Raw genomic sequence first — 14,108 nt, forward strand, 5'->3', positions numbered from 1 at the left:
AGATGTTAGAACAGATTGAATGAATATCAAGTACAGAGAAAACATTGACAAAACCCTGAACTGAAAATTATGGGTCATTGATAAATGGAGTCAATGTAACTAATGTAACTTAATCAACCTCAGTTTTTATCATCCGTTAGTAAACTCAATTTAACCCCTGGAGGTTTCCAGAAAGACTTGGTGAGAAAACCCACTGTGCTGCAGTAAACAGCAGCAGCAGCAGCCACAGAAACAGATCTATTTTTTAATATAATCACTTGCTGTACACTCAAAATGCTGTGGATATACAGTGCTTATAATCACATTTAAAACAACCATAGCACGTGGATTTAAAACCACTTCATTTCTGTCCTACCTGAGGTGGGCAAAGACCCGCCCCTACTTTGCCTCTGATTGGCTAGAACTCGATTAGATTTAGACAAGGAGAGGGATATTGGTTAGGATTAGGGTAGGAACAAAGGGGCAGGGTAGGGGCGGTTCTTCGCGCTCCTCGCTGGGTGGGATTAAAAAAAACACTCATGACTCGTGAGTTGCGCATGTGCGAGCACAAACGATTTACGGCAAGGCCAATGATCTGGCCGCAGTCGGCTATGGTCGTAACATGGTGCAGCAGTCAAGCTAGTGGATCTCACAGAGATGAAGCGAAGTAATACCAACTACATGACTGCCATGTGTTTGTTAATGTGTAACCTCACGTCAAGGTGCATGAAGCAAAACGCTATGTCGAAATCGCTTCTTCCACAGTACTGACAACCCGCTCGTATACAGAACACACTTCACACAGCTATTTGTTAAAGTGTCTTTCTTTTAGTTAGCTCATCTTTAAGTTAGCAAAGACAGAATGGCTGCATTGCGAGCAGCAAAGCAAACTTTACGGAAAGAAATAAAGCGACGGGTCGCAGCGCTGAGTGACGAGGAGAAGCAACGACAGTCCCTCGTCCTGTCGCAGAAGGTAAGGGAAAGTGGCGCCGTGTGCAAGATTTCGAAATTAATTCGTGATATAAAGTTGGAAGTTAGCTTTGCTAGTCATGACCAGTTAATACTATTAAAGCGTCGTTGTTGTCCCCCACTGACACTTTTCCACACGGGGCAGTGCAGTTAATAGTGAAATAAAGTGATTCTGTTGGGTTTAAACCATGCCGAATTGATAAGTTTGTCTAGCTTCCCTTACAGAAGTTAAAAAACTATGTCAAAGCAGTCATTTAACTGCTGACCGTCAAATTAACTGCTGATTTGTCATATTTCTGAACACAGTCTGGCGTGGTAACTGCAGACTGAACCACGCACAGGAATCGCTCTGCAGACTGTGTTCACAACATGAGAAGACAGACAGGTCATAGCAGCTGTAACTTCTTAACATTAATCACCCACTCTCATTTACAGTAAGGCTGCGTTCAGACTGCAGGTGAATCTGATTCAAATCAGATTCCTACTCAGATCCGATTTTTAGGGCTGACTGTCCACACTGTTTTTAGCAAGTGTCCAAATCGGATATGGCTCTGTTCACACTGTGCCACATTATTGACTGATCTGACAGGTTGCTATAGTAACAGAGCGTCTGACGTCATATAATTGCGACAACAACAACTACAAACATGATGGAGGCAGGTCACCTCAGTATATTGGCCTTATCACTGTCCAGTAGAGGTGCAGAACATCTCAGACGCACTAGACATTTGCAACGCCGCAGGAGGCTGGTAGGATTATACACAACAATGCTTCGTGCTGCACTCACTGCCGGAGTTTCTGTGCAGTGACGAGTGTGGTGCCACCCGAAGAGCCGGGTCTGGCGTCGCGTAGAGTGATGTCACGGACAGTCAAAACCGATCTGAGTGTTTGGAGCTGTTCAGACTGAGACGCATCTGTCCAAATGCGATCTGAAACTACCTCCCGAAGGTGGTTTCGATCTGGTTTCCAAAAATCGGATTTCATGTGATTTGTGACTGTTCAGACTTCAAAAGAGCCATCCAGTTCCAATCTGGATGGGCTAAAAATTGGATTTTGGCTGGCAGTCTGAACGTGGCCTAAGTGTGTCAGTAAGCCATGCCAGTGAGCCACCACAGTAGCAGAGTCCCGCCACAGAAACAGCATTAAATTACATAATTAATTTCACCTGTGTTTATGAATAATATTTGCTTTGAGGGAGGTCTATACATAACAACAACAATAACAGTAACAACAGTGATAACACATTCACATAATCTGCTCTCTCATTCTCTCAGGTGCACACAGTCCTTATTTCCAGAGGAAACATCACACTCATTGCATTTCAAGCTAAAAGGACATGACGAGTATAATTACATTATCATGCATCCTGGACAATATTTACCTGTAGCCCGGGCGTTCGATTTGAGGTCAATGTCGAACTCACTTCCTCAAACAGAAGAACCCACCAATTATAGTAAAATGTTTTACAGAGTTATACTACTAACAGTATAGTGTTTTCATTTAATTACATCTAATCTGCCACAAAAAAGGGCAAATGGATGGTTTCAGCGGAATAGTTAATAGTTAATGTTTAAGGTGGTGGGGCTGGTTGGGTGGAGAAGATTCAGTCTGAGAGGATCACTGCATGGGCATCAATTCTCCATAGGCATTAAAGAATGGCTCCAGTTCATGACAACTTGGGTTTTATTTCTGTCATTTGGTCCATCATTTCTATCAGTAATTATGACATTTACTCATCATGTTAATTGCTGAGATCTGGGAACACAGCTACATCAGAAGGCAGAGGTGTCAGGAAAAATGAGCAATCACGTGATCCGACAGGTTGGAAACAAACCTGTAGGTTTGGAGGAGAGGGTGAACGTGAACATTGATATTATTGTCCAAAGTCTCCAGTCACTTACTGGTTAAGTTTTGACCAACTATATTTACTGTAGTTGTGTTCACTCACATTTTTATTGGGATTGTTATTGGTCTTTGCTCACGGTTCCTGCCCCATCAAACCTGTTGTTGTAGTAATGACACTTTGCTCCCAGATATAACCATGTACTGGGGAGTATTAAAATAACTGCTTGTTATTTTTCTGTAAATCAACTAATCAATTATTTGACTTACTGTTTCAGCTCTTGTAGAGCACATTTATTGAGGAATAAAATATAATGTCATTTACAGACAACAGACTGACGCTTTATTTGTGAATCAATCATTGAAGATTAGAATCTTGATTTTTATGTGAAAGTGATTTTTTATTTTGACCCCTGCTTCTGGGCTCTGATAATGTTACTGACTAACTTTCACTTTCTAAATATTTTCTTTTAGCTGTTCAGACACCCCAAGTATGTGTCCTGTAATCGGATTGCAGTGTTTCTCAGCATGGATGATGAAGTACGCACTGATGAAATCATCAAAGATGTGTTTAAATGGGGTAAAAGCTGCTTCATCCCCAGATACAACAGCAGCAACAGTCATATGGACATGTTGCAGCTCAGAAGTCTGCAGGACATGGAGATGCTGCCTCTGACATCCTGGAACATCCGACAGCCTGCTGAGGAAGACAACAGCAGAGAGGAAGCACTGGCAGCAGGTAATGTTCACAGACACACAAACATACACACATGACATCATCCCCTGGAGACATATATTCAAGGAGGTACAATAAGGAGTCACTGAAGTTCAAAAAGTTAGGTCATAGGCATGTCATGGGGCATAGGGACAATGAAGACAGACAGGAAATGAGGGGAAAATGAGTTTTCTAAAGACCCATCTCTTCTCTTTTGCCTCTTAATGATCATCATGAAGACATGTCTGACCACACTCTCTGGCTTGTTTTTTTGTTTTTGTATTTCTATTCATTTACTTATATCCTCTTCCTTAAGTCTGTTTGTATGTGATCATTCCTGTGTTTTTGGTTGATTATAATCATCAATCAAATAACCCCATCATTTAATCTCTCTGCAATGCACTTTAATCAATGTTTGTTGTATTAAAATGTGCTCTATAGATAAATTGTCTTAATTTGTTGTGCAGCCATAATGAAATGAGACATATTCACCAGCAGATAGAGCTGTTGTTCCTCTAAAGATCGAGGGAGTAACTCTGCATGGTTTTTCATTCATACAGTAAATTTATCTGACCTCTGCATTTACCAAGACATCAGTAGTCCCGTATGAGCTTCCCCTGGAGGATCAGGTTTGATCGTGGTATCACAAATTTAATGAGTGACTACAGTCCAGTTTATGCCACCATTTCTCAACATCAGCCAACTGGGCTAATATCATCAGGCCTCAGAACCTCATCCTTTGGCTAATGGATGTTCAGTTCTATCATAGAACATTCTGCAGTGGCCAATCCCATATTGTCCCATCATGCACTTCTGAGTTATCAAAGTTATGTATATGATCACACCATAATTAATAAACATCTTAAATCTTTTGATGACCTACCAATAAGACAGTCACATTAGGCTTAAGTAAACACTGGCAAGCCACTCACATGGGTTAACCAACAAATGTATTAACTTCAATTTATTCACATCTTTGTACAAAGGCTGCACCAGATTCTTATCATTTATCATGAAAAATCACACATGTACCAGTGATGTTGCAAACAGGGCTGTGGGCACATCTTAACTGAAAACATGGAATTTACTTCCTCTTCCACTGTTCAACTCGGTGTCAGCTACACTTCAGGCTGTTTTAACCATCCAGAGTGCATGGACTAAAGTGCCTGGTACAAATCTATTTAGGGCTATCACTTCGCTATTTTAACAGCAGAAAAAACATTTGCTGCGCCAGGCTAATTGTTCAAAAGGGTTGTGCATAGTGTCTTAATTAATCATAGCAGTGTTTTGGCCATAACATAAAATAAACCAGCGCCAGGCGTGGTTGCACCTCGGCAGATTGCTCTTATAATGGCATGGTGTTTAACACAGAATTAGGTTCTGTTTGTGTCGAGTTGATTGCATATTGTGACTGACCAGTGAGCACAGTCCGGACACACACAGCAGCTCTGTGCGCTCTGAGGGGGAGGAAGGACTGAGCGAATCAATGCGCTGCACACAGCTCATGTCACAGATATGTTTTATGTTTTATTATGAGAAGTGTGAATAAATCTTCGGTTTATATGAAACTGCAGTGGGACAAATTTAGTCTAGATGAAGAATGGGAAACATTGTGGCACACTCTGCTTGTGCATAACAGGCAGAGTGTATGTGCATTGTGTGCCCACCTATGTAGGTGCATATTACTCTCTTCATAATAATAATATATAGCATATATATCATATATATCATAATAATAATTCTTAAGATAGCAGTCAAATACTGAGCCATTGACTCAAGACCAGGTTTTTGTTGGTCAATCACTCAATCACTTCCCACTGCGTCAAGATAGCAATGAGCTAACGAGGGCCTGACCACACCTCATTAAGACCCATTAAGGCCCACGGGCACACAGATGGGTGCAAGTGTATTTGCTATTTAAAGAACAGGAGTGAGATGCGAAAATGACAGCTGAGCAGTGTTGGGCAAGTTACTCAGGAAGAGTGATAAGCTATTACTTTTTTACTTATTACCCATTTAAAAGTAATCACATTACTTTACTTATTACCGTATTTTCCGCACTATAGGGCGCACTGGATTATAAGGCGCACTGTCAATGAATGGTCTATTTTCGAACTTTTTTCATATATAAGGCGCACCGGACTATAAGGCGCATTAAGCGAAACAAAACAGTCAGATAAGTCAGTCAAACTTTATTAAACGCGTTCACAATAACTCCCAACCTTGTTCAGTTGTAACACGTAAAAAAAGCACAGTCTGATACCGCTAAATCAAACGTTAGCGTATTCACAATAACTCCTTATAGGTCCTTATACACGCACACCGTAATATTATGGTGAAGCACAGTATGTATTACTCCGCGACGCTCCTGACTACGATAGCCGTAATGCTGCAAGCGGTGCGGCTTTGTAGTTTACCAAAGTCGTACTAAAACATTTTGACAGAGCGCCGTGAGCGCCGTGTACCACACAAAATCGCTTCGAGGTCAGTCAGCACAACCAGAATTAATCCATATATAAAGCGCTCCGGATTATAAAGCGCACTGTCGTTTTTTGAGAAAATTTAAGGCTTTTAAGTGCGCCTTATAGTCCGGAAAATACGGTACTTCATATCAAAAGTTGTTTGTTATATTACTTGTTATATTACTGTATAACTTTCGCTTTAAAAAAATATATAAACATCACACATTTAGGGTGACACTGCAGCTTCCTGTTTTGTTATTTCGGCCACGACATACTAAACAGGTCCCGATGTTCAAAAGTGAAATGATGATCATATCTCACAGCAGCTTCTCAAACCTCTCATCACACAGTCTGGTCCTTGTCAGGAGAAGCACCAAACCTTCAAAACTAAAAAAACGCTCTTCAGGTGAGTGGATGGGGTCGGAGTGGTGTACTTCATGTAAATCTTTTTGATGTTTGAGAACCGGTTCAGAGTCTCAACCTCAGATCCCCTTGACCTCAAGTAGTCCATTACTTCTTTTTCTGCTGAGTAGCTTTCCTCGGACACTTGCATCATGCCAGGCTGATGTAGTGGAGGCAGGGAGGCTTCTCTGCAGGAGCTCCCTCACAAGCTCTCTCTTGCCCTCATCTCATCTTACAGCCATAAGAGGTGAACTTCTGACAACTAGCAGCTGCAAGAAGCACGTCTTTGCTATCCAGGACATTAGTGTTCTAGTAACGGAATGCTGAATTATATCAGGAACAATAATATTATTACTGTTTTAGCAATTTTAATCCCTTACACTACTCGAAAATAGTAATATTGCAGTAATTAGTTACTACAGCCGAGTCATTCTGAAACTAACTAAGACACTTGCTTTGTGCTTTGCTCTACTCTCTCATGCCCCTCATGTTAAGTATCCATACAGATGGGGAAAATGATTTATTTCTACAATGGCACTGTTAGGAAGTCAATAATAATAAACATGTATTACTCAGCAGTGGGTCATTTTATATGAATGAATGAATATCCAAATCAAATACATTTGCATTAATGCAGCTTGTTTTTTCATAACTGCATGTTGAGTTGTCGGAAAAGCTGCACATTATTATCGCGGTACAAGTCACCCAAGTTGGATTTATTGCTGCAGAGGCTGTTAGTTGTAACAGATTGATGTTGTTCAGACCTTGCTTTATGTGGAGAGAACATGCACTTTCTTTGACATTCTCAAAAAAAAAAACTTTTTAATAAGCTCATAGTGATTAATGGTACCTCTTCTCCTTCAGATTTTTCTGCCTCAACAACATTTCCTAGCAACTCTGAACAGGTTAGGACTCCTCAGGAGCACTCTTTAAATTTCAGCCAAGACAGGAGTGACTTCCTAAATTAAGAAAGCTGATAAAAAACTGCTTCTATTCCTAATCCTAAAAGTAGGACAACATTTGTGTCACTGTGAAGTTTTGGCCAGTCAGGACTGATTTCCAATTTAAGATACTTGATAAATATGGGCCATGATCTACTCTTGTATCACTGTAACCTACTGCAGCATATGCCCAAGATATATGTAGCATTACAGCAGTTTAATGTACATTTTCACAGCAGTAATTCTGTCAGTACAACATGAGAGTCATGTCATAATCCTGCTGCACTCTGAGATACTGATCTCCTTTGCTAATTATTTCCAGTCACTTCTACTTTGCCGTTTTCTTGATAACTGTAAAGCTATTGCAGCAAAGTAGAAACAACTGCAGTTCAAGCTTCAAGCAGTGCTGATCGGACCCACACTCTGTCATGCACATTGGGGTGCTGGTGGATCATGGGCTGACACAGCTGTGCACTTTCACAACACTATGTTCCACATGGAATGAGTTTTGTTGCATTTCCTGTGTCCACTATGCAGCGCTATAGAACAGCTACAAAACACACATTTTGTTTGTCGGGGACAGGATAATACCTCCCATATATAATAATACAATAACATATATATGTTCTTTTAGCATTTCAAGGAAAACCACGGCTGTAATAAGTAATAACCGCTTAGCAGGGCCTTAAAAAATTATAATAAACTGCTTAATTTTACAAAATGAAGCAGAATAATAATAATCTCTACAGGAGGCTCAGAAGGTAGAGTGGATCATCCACCATTCAGAAGGTTGGTGGTTCAATCCCCGGCTCCTCCAGTCCGCATGTTGAAGTGTTCTTGGGCAAGTTACTGAACCTTAAATTGCCCCTGATGGCAGTTTCATCAGTGAATGGGTGAATGTGACAAGTATTGTAAAGCGCTTTAAGTGGTGCTTACAGTGCCATGTAGCAGTGCATTTACCAGGAACAATAGGATCCTCACACCAACCTTTCCAGCCCTCAGTTCTTGGTGCTCAGGCCCTAATTTAAAGAGACACTCAGCAGATTTGTAACATGACTAGGTACTGTTTGAATGGATTTTGTGAAAATCTAGATTATAATCAATTCATCAAGACAACAGCAAATTAAAACAGGAGTAGATCAGAAATATAGGAGGAAAGTGTTAGAAATCAAATATGTTTGTGGGATAGGTAGAATTTGAGTAAAGTCCTGTCTAATATTTCACTGCTATCTTATTAAAAAATAAGGGGGGGGGGTGTTGGAAAGGAGTCAGGTTATGTTTGGGTTGGGGTGGGTGGAGTAGTCTGAGTAAAATGTAATATTTATATGCTTTTTCTAGGAGAAAGTTAAGATACTAATTGCAGCTGTGGTTGTAGACAAGGCACCTTCTTTGTATTTGCAGTGGTTGCAGTTTGTGGCCAGACGGGGAATCCATGTTGCTCTGAAAAGCTGTAAATATTGCTGTGTGTAAGACAGGGCTCTACTAAAATTTGGATGCTGCATTTCTTCCTGCTGGTCGTATATCTCAGCAGTCGCTGCCATGCTCAGTTAAGTAAGGTCCATTCCCCCATCCAGACCTTAAATAAATATTCACTTTGGCTGAGCTTCAACACTACCTGGGAAATAGTGAGGCCAACTACTATATCTGTATTTATAGATCTAACGATCTGTGTCTAAAATATACACAAGGCACTGTACCCAGAGGGAGAGAGAAAGAGGGAGAGAGGCGGAGCAGCAGGTCCAGTGGAGCATGTGGAGATGCTGTTGTTACAGAAGTTAATACTGAGATAAATGCAGTCAAACACATTTACCAACCTTAGTGAATCCAGCTGAATACTGAAACCTCCTCTGTTCACATGTCTTCTCTTTGGATTACATGCTGTAGGTGTGTATGATTTTTTTCTTCTCTTATGAATACACCCATGATCCCTGCAGGCCAAACTGCCTGCAGACCACAGAATGCATGTGGGTCATTTTCTGCGACTCATGAGTCGCTGATCAGACGGAAAACGTCGCCCTTTTCTGTTCCTGGTCAGCGCTCAAGCCCCGACCTGCTGCAGGCCACTAAATGTTCCCAAGCCCCTGTCACTAAGGAAACAGCAGGACACCATCAAAGACTCATTCACAGGGATGAATGTCTGTACAAAATGTGCCAAACAGATATTGATGAATTTCCCGGAAGAAAAATTTGACCTGCAGGTGGAACTGGATAAAAATCAGGAAATCAACATAAAGTAAAAACAGTAAAAAGCCTCCAACTGATCCAGAATGCGGCAGCACGAGTACTGACAGGAACTAGGAAACGAGATCACATCTCTCCTGTGTTAGCTTCTCTGCATTGGCTCCCTGTAAACTCCAGGATAGAATTTAAAATCCCAGTGTGGGTTCGGGAGGCAGACCCCCTCTCTAACTTTAAGATCAGGCTTAAAACTGTCCTGTTTTGTAAAGCTTATAGTTAGGGTTGGCTCGGGTATGTCCTGACCCATCCCTTAGCTATGCTGCTATAGAGCTAGACTACTGGGGGATTCCCATGATTCACTGGGCGCTCTCTCTCTATTTCTGTCTCTCTCTCTCTCGATAACTTCATGCCATTAACTTTGTATTTTTTCTCTCCCGTAGTTTGTGCTTCTCCTCTCTCTCCCTCTCTCTGTCCTCATTCTGCAGGTCTCTCTGCCTCTGGAGCAGCAGGACCCAGATCCACCACTACTCATCTTTACTATTAACCACTGTTACCTGTCATTATTATTGATAACACCATTGCCGACACAGCTGTTCCTGGTCTCTCTCTCTCTTTCTTCTCTCCCCTCTCCTCCCCCTCCCCCTCTTTCTATCTTCTCCTAAACCCAACCGGTCCAGGCAGACGGCCGCCCACCCTGAGCCCGGTTCTGTTGGAGGTTTCTTCCTGTTAAAAGGGAGTTTTTCCTCCCCCCTGTCGCCAAGCGCTTGCTCTTTGTGGGAACTGTTGGGTTTATTCTGTAACAAAGTAAGGTCTTGACCTTACCCTGTAAAGTGCCTTGAGATAATGTATATTATGATTTGGCGCTATACAAATAAAATTGAATTGAATTGAATTGAACATTTATAGGGATTAACTGTGTGGAGACTAAAGGTCTGTTTCATTCAACGGGAACCCATCAAACAGTTGTTGAGATATTTAAGTCTGGGTGAAACTGTTTCAATTTTGTTTCACCGTTGTTTCATCATATGTGAAGCAGTTATCTGAAAATAGAAGCACCACAGCTGCTGCCGTGCTGTCTTCTGGCTGACTCAGCAGTTTCAGTCATTATAACACACTTTGTTATTTTCAGGAGCTGGGGGTTAATGACTTGTGTTTGTTTTTTAAATTTTTTATATTTGTTCCTAAAAATGTCATTAGACATCAAAAACACACTCACATCACAAGGTTTGGCTGACAGCTGTCAGGATTTACAGGTGAAGTCAGCCATTTTCCAGACCTTCATTACTGATGATTCGGTCTGCTCTCATTATCCAGGAGGTCTGGACCTGATCTTGATGCCAGGCCTTGGTTTTGACAAAATGGGGAAGCGTCTGGGACGAGGGAAGGGCTACTATGACACCTACCTGGAGCGCTGCATCAGACACCCCAAAGGAAAGCCCTACACCATCGCCTTGGCCTTCAAAGAACAGCTGTGTCAGGAAATCCCTGTTGATGACAATGATGTGCTCATTGATGAAATCCTGTATGAGGATGAGAAATAGCGAGTCAATTACCAGTGATCAGTCATCAATGGTGCATTAAAACTAATGGTACTAATGAGGCAGAAGATGGCCCGTTGTGTTCTATAGGATGAACAGCCATCATTAATGTTATTAATTCCACCTAAGGTTTTCTTGCTATGACCCCAAAATATCCTCTGTCATGGCATCATGCAGGTTCAGCTACTTCTACAATGGCTCTATTGATATGTGTGTTTAAGCTACTGAAATGATATGTTGAGTCAGTATTGTGCTGCTAATGTCCAGCTGATGTTGCTATAAAGAGCTATTAAAAGGCAGGTTTTACTGATCACTTAATACTTCAAACAAACAGTAATGGACAACTAAATTAAAGAAGTGCAAATAAAGTTGTATTGGGAAATGTGCAGTGTTTCAGTGTACATCTTAATGGCTGATGGACCCTTATTGCCTTTACATTCACACTGTTGAACACGCTTCCAGCACACAATGTGACACGCATCGCCACAGCTCCTGCCTCATTTGTGCAAGAAGATGTTGGTGACTACTGAGCATCGTGCCGGAGCACAGAGGAGATTGTGTTACTACTAGTTGGCATATTGAGGCTGCAGGAAAGCTTACTCAGTGAAGTAATGCATGCAGATTCAATGGCCCATATTACCCTTTAAGCTTTCTGTCACCCTTACACTTTCCAATATGTAATGAGCCAGACAGATGGTGAGAGAGTGACCTAGACTTTTGCATGTGTGTGTGTGTGTGTGTGAGTACACACAACTTGTTGGTGGAAGGGATGTTTGTTGTTACTGAAGTTCAGAGGTAGATCCACAACAGACTGTTGACCACCTGTCATTACACGACTGAAGTTCCATCATAACTTCATGAAAACTGACCCATGTAAATAAGACTGTTTTATCAAACTAGCTTAGTGATTTTTTTGTTCCTTTTACTGAAATACTAAAGTCCCCCACACTCAAAATTAGTTTTGCTTATTGTGACATTACTTGTCCTTCTCTGTGCAGATAAATGTGCAGAGCTTGACACTCAAAGGCTGTTTTCACACTCACCTTGTAACAACAACTAGTCTGGACACCGGCCATGGTCCAGAATGCAACTTAGACAAATGTGATGTGTGAAACTTCCAGTACACTTACACTGAGAATCAACTTCTCAGTCAACTAAAATACATTATGGTCCAGTCACTAAACATTTGAAATTAATAATATTTTCATATTCATAGATTCTAATATATACTGGTGTTCTTCAGCAGATACAAAAGTAAAACAGATGCAGATATATGAATACACTACTGTTCAAAAGTTTGGGGTCACACAGACAATTTTGTGTTTTCCATGAAAACTCACACTTTTATTTATCAAATGAGTTGCAAAATGAATAAAAAATATAGTCAAGACATTGACAAGGTTAGAAATAATGATTTTTATTTGAAATAATAATTTTCTCCTTCAAACTTTGCTTTCGTCAAAGAATGCTCCATTTGCAGCAATTACAGCATTGCAGACCTTTGGCATTCTAGCTGTTAATTTGTTGAGGTAATCTGGAGAAATTTCACCCCACGCTTCCAGAAGCCCCTCCCACAAGTTGGATTGGCCTGATGGGCACTTCTTGCGTACCATACGGTCAAGCTGCTCCCACAACAGCTCAATGGGGTTGAGATCTGGTGACTGCGCTGGCCACTCCTTTACAGATAGAATACCAGCTGCCTGCTTCTTCCCTAAATCGTTCTTGCATAATTTTGAGGTGTGCTTTGGGTCATTGTCCTGTTGTTGGAGGAAATTGGCTCCAATCAAGCGCTGTCCACAGGGTATGGCATGGCGTTGCAAAATGGAGTGATAGCCTTCCTTATTCAAAATCCCTTTTATCTTGTACAAATCTCCTACTTTACCAGCACCAAAGCAACCCCAGACCGTCACGTTACCTCCACCATGCTTGACAGATGGCGTCAGGCACTCTTCCAGCATCTTTTCAGTTGTTCTGCATCTCACAAATGTTCTTCTGTGTGATCCAAACGCCTCAAACTTCGATTCGTCTGTCCATAACACTTTTTTCCAATCTTCCTCTGTCCAATGTCTGTGTTCTTTTGCCCATATTAATCTTTTCCTTTTATTGGCCAGTCTCAGATATGGCTTTTTCTTTGCCACTCTGCCCTGAAGGCCAGCATCCCGGAGTCGCCTCTTCACTGTAGACGTTGACACTGGTGTTTTGCGGGTACTATTTAATGAAGCTGCCAGTTGAGGACATGTGAGGCGTCTATTTCTCAAACTAGAGACTCTTTGTACTTGTCTTCTTGGTCAGTTGTGCAGCGGGGCCTCCCACTTCTCTTTCTACTCTGGTTAGAGCCTGTTTCTGAAGGGAGTAGTACACACCGTTGTAGGAAATCTTCAGTTTCTTGGCAATTTCTCGCATGGAATAGCCTTCATTTCTAAGAACAAGAATAGACTGTTGAGTTTCACATGTTTCACAAGTTCTCTTTTTCTGGCCATTTTGAGAGTTTAATCGAACCCACAAATGTGATGCTCCAGATTCTCAACTAGCTCAAAGGAAGGTCAGTTTTATAGCTTCTCTAACCAGAAAAACTGTTTTCAGCTGTGCTAACATAATTGCACAAGGGTTTTCAAGGGTTTTCTAATCATCCATTAGCCTTCTAATGCAATTAGCAAAGACAATATACCATTAGAACACTGGAGTGATGGTTGCTGGAAATGGGCCTCTATGATATTGCATTAAAAACCAGACGTTTGCAGCTAGAATAGTCATTTACCACATTAACAATGTATAGAGTGTATTTCTGATTAGTTTAATGTTATCTTCATTGAAAAAACTGTGCTTTTATTTCAAAAATAAGGACATTTCTAAGTGACCCCAAACTTTTGAACGGTAGTGTATATATAACATAAATTCATTACATAAATTCTACACTGAAACTTTTGGCTTTACATCATGTCATTTAAAAAAACAAACAAAAACAAAACATGCAGATTTGAAATGTCAATATACAGTGAGAAGGTTTGTAACATGATACAGGCCAGGTGGCTGTATAACAGCTCTCTGAAACTGTTGCTTGGCGCAATATAGTTTATCTTTA

At 41.0% G+C, this 14,108-nt stretch overlaps 1 protein-coding gene across 1 annotated transcript; it reads left to right on the forward strand.

Moving 5' to 3' along the window:
- Positions 1-539: 539 nt before the first annotated feature.
- On the forward strand, positions 540-11,412 carry mthfs (5,10-methenyltetrahydrofolate synthetase (5-formyltetrahydrofolate cyclo-ligase)). Its single transcript, XM_071488126.1, has 3 exons — positions 540-952; positions 3,265-3,529; positions 10,803-11,412. The coding sequence occupies exons 1-3, from the start codon at positions 842-844 to the stop codon at positions 11,027-11,029; spliced, it is 603 nt and encodes a 200-aa protein (XP_071344227.1). The 5' UTR covers positions 540-841; the 3' UTR covers positions 11,030-11,412.
- Positions 11,413-14,108: the final 2,696 nt, after the last annotated feature.

This window comes from Trachinotus anak, unplaced genomic scaffold, assembly GCF_046630095.1.
Source record: "Trachinotus anak isolate AG129_WGS33_773 ecotype Australia unplaced genomic scaffold, CSIRO_AGI_Tana_v1 ptg000011l, whole genome shotgun sequence".
Taxonomy (NCBI): domain Eukaryota; kingdom Metazoa; phylum Chordata; class Actinopteri; order Carangiformes; family Carangidae; genus Trachinotus; species Trachinotus anak.

What these genes read in the sequence shown, in the direction of transcription:
- mthfs (XM_071488126.1), top strand. Translation starts at nt 842, where the DNA reads ATGGCTGCATTGCGAGCAGCAAAGCAAACTTTACGGAAAGAAATAAAG. An exon ending in CCCTCGTCCTGTCGCAGAAG is followed by an intron (nt 953 to 3,264) that starts GTAAGGGAAAGT and finishes ATTTTCTTTTAG; the next exon opens with CTGTTCAGACACCCCAAGTA. An exon ending in AGAGGAAGCACTGGCAGCAG is followed by an intron (nt 3,530 to 10,802) that starts GTAATGTTCACA and finishes CTCATTATCCAG; the next exon opens with GAGGTCTGGACCTGATCTTG.